Source organism: Dendropsophus ebraccatus, chromosome 7, assembly GCF_027789765.1.
Source record: "Dendropsophus ebraccatus isolate aDenEbr1 chromosome 7, aDenEbr1.pat, whole genome shotgun sequence".
In the NCBI taxonomy this organism is placed as follows: domain Eukaryota; kingdom Metazoa; phylum Chordata; class Amphibia; order Anura; family Hylidae; genus Dendropsophus; species Dendropsophus ebraccatus.
The window spans coordinates 102,867,352-102,888,408 of record NC_091460.1 but is presented as its reverse complement, the minus strand read 5'-3'; the positions used below and the strand labels follow the sequence as shown (position 1 = coordinate 102,888,408).

The following is a 21,057-nucleotide window of genomic DNA, read 5'->3' as shown; positions in this document are numbered from 1 at the left end:
ATAAAGCAAGTCCCAGTATAACCAGACACTTCTGTGTCAATGTAGAATTTGCATCTTCAGTCATCCATGATAAAAGATGGTCTAGGTGGATTTCTCACAAACATCTGGACCCCTCTGCTTGGTAAAGAATACAGGTTGCATTCTGTTGCTCTGCCTCAATCTCTTTTGAACTATCCTCTGTTTCCCATGTTTTTCCCTTGGGGCTGTATTCTCTATCACATGAACGGGTACTTTTCCCTGTGAATCTTTTGCTCATGAAAGAAACACACATGCAGTGTCTGTAAGAGCAGAGCACGCTCATTCCATTCACCTGTATGGGTTCCAGACACGTTTTACAATTGTCATTGCATCTGTGTCTGGTTTCTTAAGAAGACCTTGATTATCCTTCCCTATTGGCTTCATGGTATTGTGTGGATCCTGAGATCACGCTTGTTTGTTTGTTCACCTCCAACTTGGTTGCTGCAGCAGAAAATATGATTCTGTACAGGACTGGGAAAATTAAAATATTGTTCTACTGCTATTCAGTCATTCTGTTGGCTGGAATGAAAGGTAAGACATTTTATTCTACCTATCACAATAAGTATTAACTATGAGAGTATAATTATTATGTGTTGTATAATAGCAAACTAACAATATATAGAGCAATAACCATAATCTATCTATCTATCTATCTATCTATCTATCTATCTATCTATGATCTATCTATCTCCTATCTATCTCCTATCTATCTATCTATCTATCTATCTATCTATCTATCTATCTATCTATCTATCTATCTCCTATTTATTTATCTATCTATGATCTATCTATCTATCTATCTATCTATCTATCTATCTCCTATCTATTATCTATCTACCTATCTATCTTCTATCTATCTACTATCCATCTATATTAGTACAAATAATGATATATTTTTTTGAGCTATTACAAAGAGCTGCAGGTAAACCTATTTCACTGACAAATGTAGCTATATATTTCTATGCATAATAAATGTTAATATCCCACTTACTGGATTGCAAACTATATAAGGGTATAACCTAATATAAAATTATTGACGCCTAATTATTTTAAAGAATCAATTTACTGGATGCATATACTTTTACTCATTCTTTTAATTTCGAACCGAATTCTTTTTAAATGTATGTATTTTTCTAAGCAATTTACTAAATACTGTACCGGTAAATATTAAATATTTAATATGAATAAATGTAAATATTAAAATAGATATTTAGAAAATCTTTATCACCATGAAGGTTTAACGGTTTAACTGCTGCATGGGTTGTCAGAGAGGTAAATGCCCTCTGGCACTAAAAGGGTTGAAAGACCAAGACAATTTAGTCAATAAAAATTTAATATGGTTAAGCCATGCATTAAACAAGGACTTAGGGGAGAGATGCAGTCACAAGTTACTTGCATAACATCTGCTTCACTTGTCATGTTAGCTTTATATGGGTTTTGCGGGAATGCTTTCTGAACCTATTTCTGGTTCAATTTAGTGTGTCTGCGCAATAAAAATTTTAAAGTCTTGCTTTGACATTACAAGGCTTTTAACCTGATTAACAGGTTAAAGAAATAACCATAAATTGTGGTTGGTGTAGCACCTATATGTATGAGCAGGACAGAATGGGCCCTAAGGAGGCCTGGTAGTTTCAGGGATCCACAGGTGGCACACCCCAGGCAATGACGGGGCACAGTGGTGGAAGGTGCTGAAAGATAACCTTCCAGTCTTATTATCACAATGGGTGTGTGACTAATCTGTGCCCAGAAACCTAGGGTATATTCAGGCCTACCTTACCAACAAGACAAGAAATATTCATATCTATTATGGTATTTATTTATTTTTCGTGTTTGACATTTACTTCATTGCTGCAAAACATACACTTGCTTTATGGTTAGAGGACTGTAAAGCACATATCTTCCAATAGCAACAAAAGCTAATGAAAAACATACAGAAGAAGACCAATAAAAAGCCCTTTTTCTTGGACATGCCTAAGGCTATATTCCCACTTCGCAACATATCAGGGAAAGGCATCAGTCTTGTTATATAGACGGCTGCTAATATTGATCATGATTCTTATTAGCCGCCATCTATATAATGAGACGGCTGCAATTCCTTGATATGTCCCTGAAGTGGGAACATAGTCTGAAAGTGGGAATACACCTTCAATAATGATTGTTCAGCTGAAAGTTATCACTCTTGTCCTATGTACATACAGGAGCATACAGGAACGTTCGCCACACGAATAGCAGGTTTGGTCGACATAAGTGTATGGAGACTTTACAGGGAATTTGTCAGTAGGTTTATTCTACCTTAAATAAGGGCAATGTAAACTAGTGATAAAAATGCTAAACAGATCGGTGTAGTACTTACATCATTGTGTTCAGTCGGTCTTCTAATATGCAGGAGAGTGGGGTTTTGTGCCGCACCCCTCCCCCACCCTCCAGCTGCTGATTCACTGTTGACTGCCTATGCACAGCATGGAAAGTCAGCAGCTGGTGGGCAGGGTTTGCTGAAGCTCATAAATATCCAGGACTACTAAGCACATTTACATAATGGAGAGGACTAGTTATTATCCATGTCATACAGGAGGATACCTCCAAATCAGCTGCACAGAACAATGTAAGTGATACATCATTCTATTCATCTTCTCTGTCACTAGTTTATGCTACCCTTAGATAGGACAGCATAGACCTACTGACAGTCTCTTAAAGAGTTCACCAGATTTATCACACTGACTCAGGCGCTTTGAAAATGTGGCACATTTAAGCCACTATCCCTTTCCACTAAAGAGATGAGAAGTCCTGTAGTTGAGCAAAGCACATATCTCCATTCATTGTCTTCTAATAACACATGCACCATAAAAAAGGGGGAGGAATAAATCATCCTGAAATTTCAAGTAAGAGTAACCTTGGCTATAAGTTAAAAGAATGAAGATCAGGGGTACCATATAATAGAATGGCAGTGAAAATATCCTTATAACATACTGCGTCAGCATGGGTTAATGGCAGCCAGTCTTGCTGCTAATCCGATCAGCTTCTGGGAGGAAATCTTCTATGAGTTCGAAACGATATCTCGGATGTCAGTGGAGGTTTTAGCTTTATACTGTCACGCTTAAAAGGATGGCGTGTAAAATGCGAATGGTGAGATGGGGGGTGTAATTATGAGTGTAATTAGGTTCATAATTGGTTAAAGCATACAAAGCACAGCATAAAACTTAAAACTGATACAAAAACAATGAAGCAGCAAGGAAACACATCTGCAAAATGACTCTACTTTTTATTCACAGTGAAAGAATTTTGCTTTACTTTACCAACAAGTTAGTTTTTTTTGCCAAGGCAAAAATCATGGGAGGCATTAAAAGTTGGGAAAGTTTATAGGAAAGATGCTGTATTCTATGATTTTAGTGGATGACGTGTATTACCCTATTGTATAGGGTAATTATTGACCAAATAGGGCTGACGAATGAGCAAGCACTTGTTCATCGGCTGATCGTATTGTTTTAAATCCTCCGGACTGAGATGCACTTAAGTAGAATGGTAAAGTGGGGAACTTGCCCCAAAGCGGTTCCCCTATATTCAGTGTATAGACATCTACCATATAGAGCCCAAGAACATCCTATCTGTGAGGGAATTCTACAAAGAATTTTTACAGCAGCAACAATTTCCATCTCAAACTCTGCACAAAAAAAGAATTCCATTGTTTTCATAGGGAGACAGGGAACCACACAGCCCTGCTCTAAAGCTTCTATTGAAAAGGGGGCAAGCTTCAGGACCAGACCCCACTACAGCACATGCCCTTTGATTTATAGGTTTGAATATCCTGTTTATCTCATAGCATGCTTAAAGGGGTACTCTGGCCCGGCCAGATTTTTCAGATATGGCCGGGAAGAGGGTGGTTATGGATGCCAGAGGTCACTTACCTCCCCTGTTCCAGCGCCGGGTACTGGATCACGGCGCCCCGTACCCCCATCCCGTGGCCACTTCCTGGTCTGAGCTGCCGCACGAGACATGAGGTCTCCAGGCAGCTCAGCCATTCGGCGGCCGTAGCGGAGTCCCTATTGCACGGATTGATAATCTGCCCGATCAGGCCAATTCAGCAGATTATCGTTTCATGTAATAAAAAAAACAATCAGCCAAAGAAATCGGCCGATCATTGTCTTTCAACATGCAAAAAAATCATCTGCCGCTGACCCTGCATCACTATGTGTAATAGTGATGTGCAGCTGACGGCTAAAGAAAACTTAAAAAGAAATAAGAAATGTTATACATATCTCTCCATGTTTTCATATGTTTTTCTCGCTTCTGCCCGCTCCCCGCAGCTGCCACTAGAACTTTAGAGCAGGTCTCTGAAGTGACAGGCCACTAAGCCAATCATTAGTAACCATGACCACCATCATCAGTCGTTGGCCATGCATCGCTATTTCACGTAGCCATGCCTGTCCGTCGATTTTAGGTCTGGCCTGTTTGTGTGGCCCTGTCTGTACAATAGCCAAGCCTTCTAATAGGCTTATTAAGAAAACTTACCATACAAGTGTCTATGAGATCGGCGCTTGTTTAGAGTGAGCATCGGCCTGTGTAATAGGGCCCTTAGAGTTGACCTAATTACTATGTGATATGACTATATGAAGAATACATTGCCTAGCACTGAGGGGGCACTGAGGAAGTCATGGGCGGATTCAGTTATATTGGGGGCTGTCTAAGATCCAAGTTTGTTGAAGATGAGAAGAGGATTTTTTACTACCAAGGCCCATTTGATACATATAACGCAAGCCTCCTTCGCTGCATCTAAGTAATCTGGACTGAAATGCACTGAAGTAGCACAGCAAAGCGGGGAACTTGCCCCAAAGGGGAAGGCCTCTGAGGACACCAGTAAGTTAATACTACTAATTTATACATACAATCTTCATTTGTTGGCCATGCGTCGCTATTACACATAGCGATGCCTGCCTGACGATTTTAGGTCTGGACTTAAAGAAACGATCGGCCAATGATCATTTTCATCAGCTAATCGTTCTCTCTATTTGGGTGGGTTCACACTACGGAATTCTCGCGGATAAACTCCGCAGAATTTCGTTGGCTGTCCATGCGCACGGCCGCGCGCCTTTCCACTGTCCCAACAAACGGTAAACATAAACTGGATACAGTTTCTGGCTATTATTGCCAAACATTTGGATGCTGGATGCTTTTGCCATGTAGTCACATAATTTTCAGCTTTTTATTAAAATTCTTTTTTTTCCAGTTATTTAGCTGCTTGTTTCCAACCATGACACTGGCTTTATAGGGATAACACCCATATCAGCACCATTTATAATTCATAACTGAGTTTAATCATCCACATCTGAGCAGGCTATTTATAGTTCCTGGGATTGATAAGGGCATTAAACAAAAAGGAAAAAAAATATTTTCTCTTCTCCCTTTTTCTAACTATTTAATTCGCCATCAATTTGCTTCTTCCTCTCTCACAAGTCCTGCTCTAAATTTCCACAGTATGTAAACATAGCCTTTCTGTGTTTTCAATCCACTCCTGGTTTTGGTTGCAAAATACTGAGCAAAAATTCTGTGTGTGAACATAGCCTAAAGGGGTATTCCAGATTTATTTTAGTGCTAACCCACTAAGAACATAAAAAAAACAAAAAACAAAAAAAACACTCACCTACCTTGCTCCCTCGTTAATTAGCCCCCATTCACCTCCCCTCATTAGGGGTCCTCAGTCATGCGCACAGAGCTGGGAAAAGAATGTGCCTGGTTTGTTCTAGTGACAGATTGGAGTGTGAACACATAGACTCCTTCTGATTAAAACTTTTGATGTGTCTAGGAGTGTCAAAGTGTCAGTATTTAAAAGCAAATGTACCAGCATCCAGAATCACAGAGTGGCAGGGTGTCCTCCCACTGGGGACGGGTCGGCTCCAGTGGGAGGAAACCCTGCTCCTCAGTGATGCGGCCGGTGCCCAGGAAAAAAAGGAGTCGTATGCAGGAAACGGGCCGTGATTCAAGAAAAAGGACCGTGGCACCAGCTTCCCCGAATCATTCAATCGATAAAAAAAAAAAACTTAAAGTGAATGTACTGCTGTACTTCCTTCTCTAATTCTGTATTCTATATGTTTTATCTCGGACATTATTGCTTAGTTGTCCTCTCATGTGACTGGACATACAATGAGTTTGTAAAGCCGCTGACCAGGCACCATGACTCCCCTGTAATAACCTGCTGAAACTTGTTTGCATTAAAAAAATACAAACTACACAAAGTGCCAGTAGCTGCAGCCCAGGAACGCTATGACACCGGTGTATCATTAACTAAAAGAGACCTTTGGTTTGTCTGTAATAAATTATAGTGTAACATGGATGTAACAAAGCTTATATAGAATTTCTTTGCATAAGAGATAGGAATAATATGACTTCTGCAGCTGACTGCTCTAACCGACCCCGGTAATCCTTTTAGATATGGCAGCCTGACAGCAGCACGACTGGCTGCACAATGATATTCTGTCCATCACATAATACAATAGGCTTCATAAATGAACATATGATGCTAGTGTTGTGTGTCCTGGCGGTGACTAAAGGAATAAAGCCCATTGTCTCATGTATAAATCTTTGCTGTTTGCAGGTTCTTTACAGAGCAACACTGAAGAGAGGCTTTTCCGTAAGCTCTTCACACATTACAATCAGTTTATAAGGCCGGTGGAAAATGTGTCTGATCCTGTTATGGTCCACTTTGAGGTGGCAATAACTCAGCTTGTTAATGTGGTACGTCAATAAATATATATACCTATATATATGACATGTATATATCTATCCACTACACTGTTTGCATGTTTTTGTTATCTACAGAGATAGATACAGACAGGTATATTGCTATGAATAGGATTCCTATTCTTTGGTATACATTATTAATGTAGTGGAACACATTCTGCCCTTCTATACAGAATTTATCCTTTAGGTTTAAATTGATGTAAAATAATTCTGGTGCGCTAACAGCCATACAATCTTATACTAGGGAAGCAATGTCACACATTTACAGTTTTGTTGCCTTTCTTTGTTTATATAATTGATTTTGTAGGCTCTGCAGTTTTGTCTTAGGGCCGTATTACATGTAGCTATATAGAGGTGGAAGCGAGCGCCGACCTGTCCGGTTAGCGCTTGCCTCCTTCTCATTCCCCGCTTGTTGTCTGTGCTATTACACCGGGGGGGGGGGGGGGGGGGGGGGGGGGGGGGGGTGCATATGAAGTCCAGGCAGCTGTGAAAGGGTTGGCCAAGACGACCTTCAGATCATTCGGACAGCCCATTCAAGAGAGCAGTAATTCTGGTCATATATCAAAGCCCAGTCAGTCAATTTAGAGAAAAGTGCAGAGCCTGCAGAATCAATTAGGCTACAATTATGTAAACAAAGAAACACAACACAACTGCAAATGTGGAAGCAAAGCACAGCCTTACGGTCCTATTAGATAAAGCCATTTTTAAGGCGAAACATGAAATCGTTCCCCACAGGGGCGTAGTTAGGAGTTCAGCCTGGGGGGGGGGGGGATGAGTCTGAGTGGGCCCCCTCCTTAAAATAATGGCAGGCCGTGGGTTAGGACGCCTAGGAGAAGAGGTTTAGGGTTGGTTAGGTATTAGGAACTACCTGCCAGGATGTAAATTTATAATCCCCCCATCTGGTCATATTTTTTTGTAATTCAAGATTTTATTTTTAGTAGGTAAGCAGAACAGGGAAATAGAAAACAATATGGTTTCTGTAGAGCAGGCATGTCCAAAGTCCGGCCCGCGGGCCATTTGCGGCCCGCGTTCCGAACTTTTGCGGCCCCCCAGGTATCCGGCAGCAACACTGCTCTAGTGCACAGAAAAGGAAAGCCGAAATCTCGCGATGTCCGAGATTTCGGCTTTCCTTTCCCGTGCACTAGAGCAGTGTTTTCCAACCAGTGTGCCGCGGGCGCCGCCCCCCTCACCTACTGGCCCGGACGTGCTCCTCCAATCAGGGGTCTCCCCTGATTGGAGGAGCACGTCCGGGCCAGTAGGTGAGGGGGACGGCGCCCGCGGCGAGCATCTCAAGGAAGGTGAGCAGGGATGGGGGAGAAACAGGGGAGAAGCAGGGGGGAGAGAAACATGAGGATGGGGGAGAAGCAGGGGGGAGAGAAACATGGGGATGGGGAGAAGCAGGGGGGAGAGAAACATGAGGATGGGGGAGAAGCAGGGGGGAGAGAAACATGGGGATGGGGGAGAAACAGGGGAGAGAAGCAGGGGGATGGGGGAGAAGCAGGGAGGAGAGAAACATGGGGATGGGGGAGAAACAGGGGAGAGAAGCAGGGGGATGGGGGAGAAGCAGGGAGGAGAGAAACATGGGGATGGGGGAGAAACAGGGGAGAGAAGCAGGGGGATGGGGGAGAAGCAGGGGGGAGAGAAACATGGGGATGGGGGAGAAGCAGGGGGGAGAGAAACATGGGGATGGGGAGAAGCAGGGGGGAGAGAAACATGGGGATGGGGGAGAAGCAGGGGGGAGAGAAACATGGGGATGGGGGAGAAGCAGGGGGGAGAGAAACATGGGGATGGGGGAGAAGCAGGGGGGAGAGAAACATGGGGATGGGGGAGAAGCAGGGGGGAGAGAAACATGGGGATGGGGGAGAAGCAGGGGGGAGAGAAACATGGGGATGGGGGAGAAGCAGGGGGGAGAGAAACATGGGGATGGGGGAGAAGCAGGGGGGAGAGAAACATGGGGATGGGGGAGAAGCAGGGGGGAGAGAAACATGGGGATGGGGGAGAAGCAGGGGGGAGAGAAACATGGGGATGGGGGAGAAGCAGGGGGGAGAGAAACATGGGGATGGGGGAGAAGCAGGGGGGAGAGAAACATGGGGATATCCCTTTTGTGTTTTTCGAAACAGGCCCAGGTTTCACACTGAGTGAGTATAAATACATTTAGAATCTATATTATTATTATTATGTATAATATGTCCTGCTTTAGTGTCATTTTGTGCCATTTTGGTTGGTGGTGTGCCCCGGGATTTTTTAATTATAAAAAGTATGCCGTTTTCAATAAACTTTGTAAAAAAAAAAGTTTATTTGCATTCATTTTAATGGTCCAAAGAATGTCAAGCAAAATGGTCGGCCCCCGCACATGTTCACTTCAGCAAATTGGGCACTCTTCGAAAAAAGTTTGGACATGCCTGCTGTAGAGTAAAGCATGAACAAATGTACATTACAAAGGTAGCAGCGAGTCCATGGGGTTGAGTGGATCACCGTTAGAAAATAAACTGGTTGCAGGGGTCTTCTGCAGAAGATATGTGGAGAATGGAAGTCATCACTTAGGCATATCCTGGCAACATAGCTACTCCACATGTAGCAATTCACGAGGACACCGAACAACCCCAAGAAAATAAAAGCAATACAAGATCACCAAATAGGTGAGCTGAGCTAAAAGAGAGAGAAGAGTACCAGAAGAAGGAAAGGGAAAGAGTAAGAGTAAGAAAAGGGAGGTGGGGAAGGAGAAAGGGAGAGACGGGGACAGGAAGGGGGGACCTATGAGGAGGGGGGGGCCCTAACTGCTGAACCCAGTCAGAGACTAACTGCATCAGCCAAATCTTGGGAAGGGGCCGTTACTCTAGCCATCTCGCCAGGGAGGGACTCTCTTTGAAAGTAAGCCATGGTAACCAGGCGTGCTCTACCTTCTTACTCCGACCCTGCTCCTCTGCCGTCAAGGATTCCATCCTGTGTATATAATCCATCTCGGCGGACCACTCGGCAATGGATGGCATCGCCGTGGATTTCCAATGCCTGGGAATAACTGTCCTAGCCACTGTAAGAGAGTGGCGCAGAAGCCCCTTCTTGGCAGCAGAGGGAGAACCGGGAACCAAGCAGAGCAGGGCCAGGCCGGGGGAGGTAACTACGTCCCTGCCTGTGACCGCTGTATAGATTTTAAACACAGCCTCCCAAAAAGGTCGCAGGACTGGGCAGTCCCACCAGATATGTATCATTGAACCCACCTTAGTCATGCAGCGCCAGCAGGTGTCCGGAATGTCAGGGTAGATCCGGTGAAGTAACGAGGGGCACCGGTACCAGCGTGTTAGGATTTTAAAATTTTTATCTTGTGCATGACACGCCAGGGGCCATATATGCGTAAGGGTGAAGATTTTCAGCAAATCTGAGTCAGAGAGTGTTACACCAAGATCCTGTTCCCAAGCTGAGATGTACGACAAGGTCTGATCAGCGTCCTTAGCCAGCAGGAGGCGATACAATTGGGAGATAGTTTTCTCCGGAGGAGAAGGTTGCAAGAGCAAGGATTCCAGGTCCGTCAGCTCAGGTATACGGATGCCTCCAGGGAAGTGTTGAGACAGGCATGCTTTCAGCTGCAGGTACTCCAACCACGCCAATCCCCTCCCCGGGCAGAGCTCCTGTAGCGCCTGTAGTGTCGGGATGGTGGTGCTAGACCCTAGGATCTGGCCTATCCTGGCACCCTCTGAGGCAGACCAAATGAGAAAAGTGGGCTTAGTACATGCTGGCGGGAAGGCCGGATCCCCGAATAAGGGGCTCATGTGACCAGGGCGGTGCGACAAACTATAGAGGGGAAAAGCCTATCCCAGGTCTGTAGGAAATGTCTAGTTAGGGGTGTGAAAGAAGAAGCTGACGGGCGGTTAACAGGAAGCACCCATGGCAAAGACCTGAGAGGGATTGGGGATAACGCCTCCTCAATTCTAACCCACTGTTTGTCTGAGGCTCTGTGAAACCAATCGACCAGACGTAGCAATATACATGCCTTGCTATACAGAGAGAAATCGGGAAGGCCCGCGCCGCCAGATTGTTTCGGGCGTGTGAGCGTTTTGAACTTTATGCGTGGGCGCACTGAGCCCCAGACAAACTCACGGAGGAGAATTTGTAGCTGTTTTAGGAACGGGCCCGGGACACGAACCGGGAGGGCCTGGAAGAACTATAAGAACCTTGGAAGAATATCCATTTTGATAACGTTTATCCTGCCAAACCAGGAGAGGTAGGAGCGATTATAATTAGAAAGATCAGTTTTCGTGTGAGTCAGCAAGGGGGGAGGTTCATCGAGGAAAGGGAGGTCAGATCAGAGGGAACCCAAACCCCCAGGTACGTAAGCGCCTGGGGCTGCCACTTAAAGGCAAATGAGTCACGTAGCTGCCACACCAGACCGCCTGGGAGGGAGATGTTTAAGGCTTCCGTTTTGGAGTAGTTAACTTTAAAGTTGCTAACCTGGCCATAGAGATCGAATTCCCGGAGAATCGCAGGGATGGAAACCACAGGGCTGGAGACATAGAGCAATAGGTCGTCCGCATAAAGTGCGGTTTTAAAGTGAGAGCCACGCAAGTGGATGCCCGTTATGTCTGGGGATGCCCTCAAAGCCACCGCTAGGTGTTACATTGCCAATACATAGAGTAATGGGGAGAGAGGGCACCCCTGACGTGTGCCATTTGCGATCGACAGGGGAGTCGAAAGAAGGCCGTTAACTTTTACTCTGGCTGTTGGGCCTGTATACAAGGTGGTAATTTTCCCCAACATCTCCTCCCCCATGCCAATCTGCCGCAGGGTGGCCTGCAGGAAGGCCCAGTGGACGCGGTCGAACGCCTTTTCTGCGTCAACCGAGATCAGGCAAGCTGGCGACCGCGTCCCCTGGGCGTGTGACATTAACAACAGGGTCTTGTTGAGATCGTCCCGTGCCTCCCGGCGAGGGACAAATCCTACCTGGTCTGTATGAATTATGGCAGGAAGTGATGGGGGCCAGCCTATTTGCAATCAATTTAGAGAAGAATTTTATATCGGTATTGATCAGAGATATTGGGCGGTATATCTCTTTGCCAGGTTTCGGGATAACCACAATCGTAGCCATCAGGGACTGTGGAGGGAAGGGGCAGGCTGAGGAAACGGAATTGAAGACCCTGGCTAGAAAGGGTATAAGCTGGGGAGAGAACATTTTATAAAACTGGACAGTAAACCCATCTGGACCCGGGCTCTTGCCATTAGGTCTGTCCTTAATGACAGACGTCAACTCCACCTCCGAAAAAGGGGAGTCGATGGCTGCTGCCTGTTCTCCGGAGAGAGTCGGCAGTGCCGTGGAATTGACGTAAGAGTCCACCTGTTCCTGGAAGGCGGTAGGGTCCATATCATGCAGCGGCCCTCTAAGATTATACAGGTTCTGGTAATATTCCCGGAAGGCCGCAACGATGTCAGAGGGGGCATGTGTCGTCCCTTGTTGTGTGGCTATGGAGGGCACAAATGTACTTCCCGATTTGGGATGTAGGAATCTGGCTAGGGGTGCACCGCACTTATTAGAGTGTCCATAGTAAAAGCGGCGTAAACGCTCCCGAAAACGGGAATACTTTTGGTCTATCAGGGCTTTCAATTGAGACCTAGCTTCTAGCAGGGTCACCAGGACCTCGGGATCCCTAGATTGTTTGTGTGCTAATTCTCCTGCCTGAATTTTGGAGAGGAGTTGCTGAATTTTAAGGCCGTTCGCTCGCTTAAGTCTGGCTCCCTTCTGGATAAGAACTCCCCTGACCACGCATTTGAGAGCCTATAGTGGGAGAGAGGTCTCATCAGCTGCGTGAGATGCCAGGAAGTGAGCGATAGCGGTCTTAATATCCGCCTGACAAACTATGTCTTTCAAAAGGTTGGGATTGAGCCGCCAGGACCATTCACGTGTGGTCTGTGTGGGGAGGGAGAGCGACAGAGTCACTGCGGCGTGATCTGCCCATATCATTGGGTCTATAACAGTCAGAGGGTGCCAGGAAAGCAAATGATGGTCAATAAGGAAATAGTCTATCCGACTGTAAGAGTCATGGACGGAGGAGTAATAGGTGTAGTCCCTTACCCCAGGGTGGAGGATCCGCCATACATCCACGAGTCTGTGATTGAAGAGCGATCTTTTGAGAGCCTGCATCTGAGAGGGGGGAATGGAAGATCTGCCCGAGGAGGAGTACACGTGACGGTCCAGCACCAAATTAAAATCCCCCGCTGTGATCAGGAGGCCCTCAGCAAAGCGGGACAGTTCCCTGAGGTATCGTCGACCCACTTGGACCTGGTTATGGTTAGGGAGATAAAAATTGGCAACGGTGAACACTCTCTCAGCCAGTTGAAGTTTCAGAAAAAGGTACCGACCCTCAGGGTCAACACGGGTGTCAAGCACGGATACTGGTAGTGACTTATGTAATGCAATACTTACACCCTTTGTCCTGGCGTCAGCATTCGTGCTGTGGAACCAATGATTATAGTAGCAAGAGGGGATAGACGGGACATGTCCCGTTTTAAAATGGGTTTCTTGGAGCAGTAGGATGTGGGCCCGTTTCTTGTGCATATGGTAGAGGATCTGTGAACGTTTCTCAGGCTTGTTAAAACCTCGTACGTTCAGGGTGGTGATCTGAAGAGAGTTCATGACTAATGAGCGGGCTAGGGCAAAGGAGGTACGGGGAGGGAGACAGAGAGAGGGGGAGAAGAAGGAGGGGAGGGGGGAGGAAGAGTAGAGAGTAAGAAGAAGATGATGGACACAAAGCAAGAGTAAGAGTAGTAGAAGCCAGGGGGCTCCCGGAGGAGAGATCCCTAGGGAACACCTGAGAAAAAGAGATGAGAAGAGGGACAGAAAAGTAGAAGATCTGTCCGCCTCGATCAACTAAGGAAGGAGGTAAGAAACACACTAACGTGTAACCGTGTTTAAACCAAAACACTTTAGGTAAACTATGTGGAGAAGTGACTGGAGAGGCAAGTAGAACTGTTCCTTGCGCCCCCAGCACCCCGCCGCTAACAGAAAACAACAGAATCGGAAACTTAAGTAACCAAAGCAGATATACAGTATAAGGACATACACATTCCCAATGCTGGGAAGAAACAACAGGGAAAGGCAGGTGCTAAGGCAAAGAGGCCCATGGAGTGCAGCGGGCCTCCAGATCGGTTAGTGATAGACGGGCTAATAATAAGGAGGGCAGTCGCTGGGGACTCGCCCGATCTGCCTCAATGCAAAGCCGATGGGAGCCAACCGGCGCACGGGTCCGCGCAGACTGTATTTACTATCTATCCCAATCATGGGGATCCCCCAACCCCGCCCAGGAGCACATCAGAGGCCGGTGGAAATCCCCCCCCCCGGCACCCAAGCACTCAAGGGGGCACCCGTCCACAGCTGCGTCCAAGCCCGGGGACTCAGTCCCCGAGTATAGTGAGCGTCATCTTGTGCCAAGGGGTACCCAGAAGGGCAGCCGGACACCAGGTGGTAAGGAAGGAGGGAGGGGGGGAAAGGGGAAGGAGGGGGGGGGGAGAGGGGAAGGAGAGGGGGGGAGAGGGGAAGGAGAGGGAGGGGGGAAGGATTGAGCAGGAGGGAAGGGGGCTCCGGGGGGGGGGGAGAGAGATATAGGGAGAGGCACTGTAGCAGCAGCCGGTGCTGTGGAATATAGTCCCCGGGACCCGGTCCAGTCGAGCCTTGTTATCCCGCAGTAAGGCAATCTGTGGCTAGGTGAGGAGATGGCCGGCAAGTATGGCCATTACATCGCATCAGGGAGCAAGTCTGGAGACCGGCGTCAACGCCTTCGTTCCCGGGGAGGCCGTTGAGGGCCAGGATGATCCAGACGAGCCGCGCCCTGAGGGAGCGGCGGCTGGAATGGCCATTCTGGGATGCTTATTCGGGGAAGATCCAGTGCCTCCAGCACCTCTATAAGATCAGATGGCGTACGGAGGTGTAGGTTGCCTGCTCGGTGCCTGACCTGCAGCTGGAAAGGGTAGCCCCAGGAGTAGGGTATGTTCTGTTCCCAGAGGGCTGTCAGGAGGGGACGAAGCGCTCTCCGTTTGGCCAGGGTGGTGCGGGAGAGATCTGTGTGGAGTTGGACCGCTGCGCCATTAAAGTCCAACGGCCCACGGTCTCTGTCCTTACGCATGATGGCCTCCTTGGTTTGAAAATAGTGCACTCTGCACACCACGTCTCTGGGCCTAGCAGGGTCATTACTGGGGGGGCCCAGAGTTCTATGGGCACGGTCCATTTCCAGGGGTGTAGACAGCGGCTTACCCAACAGCTGGTTGAAGATCCCCTGAAGCGTGACCATAAGATCCGGGGGTTTAACAGACTCAGGGATCCCTCGCACCCGGATATTATTGTGGCGGTTGCGATTCTCGGCGTCATCCGCCATATCGAACAGCATTTGTAATTCTTGGGCATGGAGATCTAGCTGTGATCTCTGTGTCTGTAGTTTATCCTTTAAGTCCCCTGTAGCATGTTCAAGGGTCTGCAGTGTGGTGGACAAGGAGATTAAATCATCTCTAAGGGATCTTATCTCAGTCTTACATACCGCCTCCATGCGCGCCATATACCCCTCCATGTCTGCCTTGGTTGGCATGGCAGCCATGCGTGATTGTAGGGCAAGAAGCTCTGTACCAGCAGCCCCCGACAGGCTAGAAGAGGCAGGAGGAGACACATCGGGTGTCGGCTGGTCCCGTAGGAGAGCCGGGTAATCTTGGGACAATGCCGGAGCTGAGGCTGGTGCGGTCTCGGCACGTGCAGCCGAGGCATTGCGGGCGGCCATCTTGGAAGGTCCTGCGCAGGGGCCGGGTGCCGTCTGATCCGAAAAGAATCTCCGGATTCCGCTCCTCGTGCGTCCCTGAGCGGCTGTAGAAAGTGGGGCTGGCTTCCTTCGGGGTTTCCCCGGCATATAGGCTCCGGTGTGTGGCGGTAAGACGCTCTTTATGTGCGGCTAGGGCTGGCGGCGGGACGGAGCGCTCACACCACACGTCTGCTCAGCGCCATGTCCAGGCCACGCCCCCATCTGGTCATATTGTCATAATGCCCCATCCTGTTCCCCGATGTAGTCATAATCCCCCTCCTGTGTCCCCCATCTTCTCATAACCCCCCACTGTGTCCCTAATCTCTTTATAATCCTGTGTCCCCCATAATCTTCCTGTCCCCATCTCTTCATAATCCTTCCAGTGTCCCCCAATCCCCCTGTGTCCCGATCTCCTCATAATCCCCCTCCTGTGTGCCCTATCAATTTATAATCCTCTCCACCTGTGTCTCCCAATCTCTTCATAATCCCCTCATATTCCCCCGTGTCTCCCATCTCCTTATAATCCCCTCCTATGTCCCCATCATTTTATAATCCTCCCTGTGTCCCCCATCTCCTCATATTCCCTCTGTATCCCCCATCTCCTCATATTCTTCTCTGTGTTCCCATCACCTTATAATCCTACATGTGTCCCCATCTCCTCATCACACTGTCCAGCATCAAACTGGAGTCCCTGCTTCTGCACGTATATTCCCTGGGCGATACACTATTAGCGTAGCACACCCCGGAATATGCATACAGGAGCAGAGACATCAGCCTGTGGCCGATCTCTCTGCTCCTGTAGTTCAGTGAGCGGTCATGCATATAATATATACATGAACGCTCACTGTGCAGGGGGGCCACTATAGCTAATAACCTCCAGAGACCTCAGTGGGCCCCCTGCCAGGGTGGGCCCCAGAGCGGCAGCCCCCCCTGCCCCCACCTAATTTCGCTACTGGTTCCCTGTATTAGTTACAATCGTTACTATGATCGTTTACTCCATCTGATCCCAGCAAATGAAGGAACAATGTGAAAATAATAATAATAATAATAATAATAATAATAATGCTATTATTTGTATAGCGCATGTTTTGGGTGTGGGAGGAAACCAGAGTACCTGGAGTAAACCCACACAAACACGGAGAGAACATACAAACTCTTTGCAGATGTTGCCCTTGGTGGGATTTGAACCCAGGACCCAAGTGCTACAGTGCTAACAACTGGGCCACTGAAGTGAACGAATGTGGAATTACAGCAAATGATTAGCAGATGATTAACAATGATTTTGGTGTCAGCACCAAGCAAACGATGAACAATTTCTTGTTGGCCGTTTGATTGTCGCCTGCATTTACATGAAACGATTATCGTTTAAATTCGACCGATATAACGATTATACGCACAATGATCGTCCCTTAGGGCCCTATTACACAGGACGATTAATGTGCAAAAAATCGTTATAAAGTTCAAATTTAAAGGATAGTCTGTTCCTGGCTTTGGCTTCAAAAATATGTCAGATAAATCTTTCTGTGTAAACACACCCTTAGACTCTGTTCACACATAGACTCTGTTAACACATAGCAAAAATTCACAGTAAAACACCCTTATTTTTGTTGCAATTTTGAAGGAATCACAACAAAATAGTGCGTTTTTACTGCGATTGCGCAAAATATCCCTAATTAATGCTAATTAAACACTAGGGGGGGATTTATGAAGACTGACTACTCTTATGCCAGTCTTAAATTAGGCCTCTTCCCCTTTTCCACGGCCAGATTCACTAAGAAGCGCTCGAACCTACACCCAGCGTACCAAATCTACACCTGTTTCCATGATAAATGAGGCTATACCTCCTCCCCACCTTGCCGGGGATACAGCAGGCGGACATTTATGAAAGTCCCGCCCAAGGCGTACGCCAGGCTATGTGTGAAAATTGGGAAGAATTGTTTATCTTCTTTAAAATAGAATACTGTGAGAATGTTATGGTATATAAAAGTGCAGTTTCTCACCAGAGCTGTGTGACTGTGTGACTTATAGCATCCTATGGGGTGGCGTAGGTGACTAGTTTTGTGATCACCACAGATTTTAATATAAACTGTAGAGCAGCATTGGTTATTCCTTGTATAGCACAGTTATTAGAATGTTTACAATTAAACACATTATAATTCTTAGCAATAACAAATCATAATAAAGCGACATACAAATACTATTTACACAAAAACAAATAGGGGGCAAAATTACATGTACACCCCCCCCCATTCATAACCATGTGATTGAGACCTAACTCTATACTTGATCTTAGTCACAAAGCATCAATTACTGTGAAATTGTTGAAAAATGTTGACGTTCTTATATATTTTGTTTATAAACATTTAAATACTTTTTTTTTTTATAAGGATGAAGTTAATCAAATTTTGGAGACAAACTTGTGGCTCCGACATGTAAGTATAAAAAATCTCAGACTGTCGTACATTGAGACCTCCAGAAGAATTCATGTCAGATTTTTACCGGATGTGCCCTTAATCCCAAATAAATAAATTGCGTTGATCCTTTTTGCGCTGCAGATCTGGAATGACTACAAACTGAAGTGGAATCCTGTAGATTATGACGGGATTGAATTCATGCGTGTGCCGGCAGACAAGATTTGGAAGCCTGACATTGTTTTGTATAATAAGTATGTCATCTGTTCTGACCTCTTTATCGTTGATTATAATAGAGCGACTGTAAATTAATTTCTCCCTAATTCTCTCCTTACAGCGCTGTTGGAGACTTTCAGGTTGAAGGGAAAACAAAGGCTTTACTTAAATACAATGGTTTGATAACTTGGTCTCCACCAGCGATATTCAAGAGCTCGTGCCCAATGGATATAACATTCTTTCCATTTGACCATCAGAACTGTTCAATGAAATTTGGGTCCTGGTCATATGATAAGGCAAAAATTGATCTTTCTATCATTGGATCAAAAGTTGATATGAAAGATTTTTGGGAGAACAGTGAATGGGAAATAGTGGATGCTGCTGGGTACAAACATGATATTAAATATAACTGCTGTGAAGAGATCTACACCGATATAACCTACTCGTTTTACATCAGAAGGCTGCCTATGTTCTACACCATAAACCTAATAATGCCGTGCCTCTTTATTTCCTTTCTGACTGTTTTAGTCTTCTATCTTCCATCAGACTGTGGAGAGAAGGTCACCCTTTGCATTTCAGTCTTGCTTTCCCTGACTGTGTTCCTGTTGGTTATCACCGAAACAATCCCATCTACTTCGCTCGTAATCCCACTTGTTGGCGAGTATCTCTTATTTACCATGATATTTGTAACCTTATCTATAGTGGTAACAGTATTTGTGCTCAATATCCATTATCGGACCCCAACAACACACAAAATGCCCAAGTGGGTCAGAGATGTATTTCTAAAACGTCTGCCTAAACTACTCATGATGAGGAAGACTATGTTGAAGAAAGATCGACCATGTTCTAAAAGAACCAAGAAGAGAATATACGGCAAGACTGAGAAACTGGTGGACTCCCAATGCAGAGATGTCGAAGTGTTTGAAGACGAGACGTGTTATCATTGCATGAGATCAAAAGAACAAAGTGCCAGGCACAGGAGGCGACAGCATCAGGAATCCTGTAATGCCGTTCAGCAGTCTCCAGCAGAACTCAGGGATGTTGTGGAGAGTATTCAGTTCATGGCCGAAAACATTAAAGATCATAATGAAAGAAAAGAGGTATTGTTTATGTCAACTGCAATTTATCTAAAAACTATAGTTGTTTTAGCTGACATGCACCTACATATTCAATCCTACTTAAGTTAGATCCCATCCATCTAAGGGGGCATTCATACGTTTTGGAGCGGGCAGAGAACGTGATTCAAAAACCGATCAATCATTAGCTAAATGATTCCGGGAGCTCTAAAACTGTTTAAAGCAAATGTACCACTAGGTACATGGTTTTTTACATGAACAGACTGGTACCGGCAAAGGGATGGTGGTCCTTTTTTTAACCGCCGCCCAGTTTCCTTAGAAGGTCGGTGGGCTTGCCAGCCCCCACTGTGACAGTCTCCCCTCCACTCTGTGTAGGGTAGATCCGCATGTACCAATTTCACAGCAGATTTTTCCCAGTGAGTTGTGCAGCAAAATTGGCTGCAATACTTGGTACTGTTTTGGCCTATGGTTCTGAATTTTCTCAGTGGATTTTCTTTCTGGTGCGAGAATAACTGCCTATTTAACTAATTAGTTGCCAGATCTTAAACAGATCATGCTTACCTGCCCGCAATCTTGCCTGCTTCTCTGGCTCCTGGCCATTGGCTATAACAGTACCGAATATTGTAGTGGATTTAGCTGCGAAACTTGCAGCGTGAAATCTCCTGCAAACCCAGTGTGACTTTACCCTTAAACAATTTTAGAGCTCCCGGCATCATAATAAGTGTCAGAATGTCAGAATTTTGTCAGGGGGGAAGGGAAATATGTATTCTTTTTATGCTACATTTCTAATGAGAATAGGGACACTTTCAAATATTGTGACCATTAGAGATGAGCGCAACTGGAGCATGCTCCAGTCCGATCCTTTGGCATTCCATACCGGTGGCTGAAAAAGTTGGAAAAGCCTGGGAAAACATGGATACAGACTATGGGGGACATTTATTAAGTCTGACGTTTTTTACGCCGGACTTAAAAATGTCCCTGCATCTCCGGCGCTACGGGGATTTATGTAGAGGAGGACTGCCTCTACATAAATCCTGTGCGCTCCGGTGCGCACGGCTGAAAACCTACGCCAGCTGAGGACTGGAGTAGCTTTTCGGCATATCTTTAGGATACAAAAACAATGAATCCGCCCAGTTCTGCCCCCCCCCCCCCCCCCCCGGCGTACCTGTCGGAAAGTGCCGATTTGCCGATTTTATTGCATCTAACTTCTTCAGCCACTGGTAATCGGACTTGAGCATGCTCCTGATGCTCTAGTGACCATATATATATTCCACAGGTTAAATAGTGTTGGGATCAACAGTAAGTAGCAAAAAGTATAGATTTTTAAAAATCTTTTGCATTGAGAGTAATTATGTGATGATTACACTTATAATGTCTCTATGTCTTTGTTTCAGGAAGAAGATGACTGGAAGTACGTCGCTATGGTCATTGATAGAGTCTTTCTCTGGGTGTTCATAATCCTCTGTGTTTTAGGGACAACTGGATTATTTCTGCAGCCAATGATAGATGGAAAGAAAACATAGATATTGTCATACGGGCACTAGTAGACACTTGCTAGACACTTGGATCTATTGGGTTCCATCTGCATATTAAACAAAACCCAATAGAAGTAAGTATAGTAAAGGACCACTTGCATTTAGTTGCTGGTTGTCAACTGACATACAGTGAGTATGACATTTTTTAAAGAAGAGACACGAGCTCTGCAAATGTTCCTTATGTAGATCCTTGGCTGAACATGACAGCATGTAGTAGCTGTTAGAGTCGATCGAACTTCAAGCACGCTCCAACTTCAGCAGCCACTGCTAATCAAATACCGCACGGTCGGATTTGGATGAA

At 46.0% G+C, this 21,057-nt stretch overlaps 1 protein-coding gene across 1 annotated transcript; it reads left to right on the top strand.

Moving 5' to 3' along the window:
- Positions 1–525: 525 nt before the first annotated feature.
- CHRNA6 (cholinergic receptor nicotinic alpha 6 subunit) lies at positions 526–20,951 on the top strand. Its single transcript, XM_069976680.1, has 6 exons — positions 526–549; positions 6,605–6,744; positions 17,906–17,950; positions 18,074–18,183; positions 18,267–19,245; positions 20,616–20,951. Exons 1-6 carry the CDS (start codon positions 543–545, stop codon positions 20,742–20,744), a joined length of 1,410 nt encoding a protein of 469 aa, XP_069832781.1. The 5' UTR covers positions 526–542; the 3' UTR covers positions 20,745–20,951.
- The last annotated feature ends 106 nt before the right edge of the window (positions 20,952–21,057 follow it).

Bases quoted from the DNA above. Each gene is read 5' to 3' on its own strand.
- CHRNA6 (XM_069976680.1), top strand. The intron at 18,184-18,266 runs GTATGTCATCTG...CTCTCCTTACAG, and splicing joins GACATTGTTTTGTATAATAA to CGCTGTTGGAGACTTTCAGG. The intron at 19,246-20,615 runs GTATTGTTTATG...TCTTTGTTTCAG, and splicing joins ATCATAATGAAAGAAAAGAG to GAAGAAGATGACTGGAAGTA.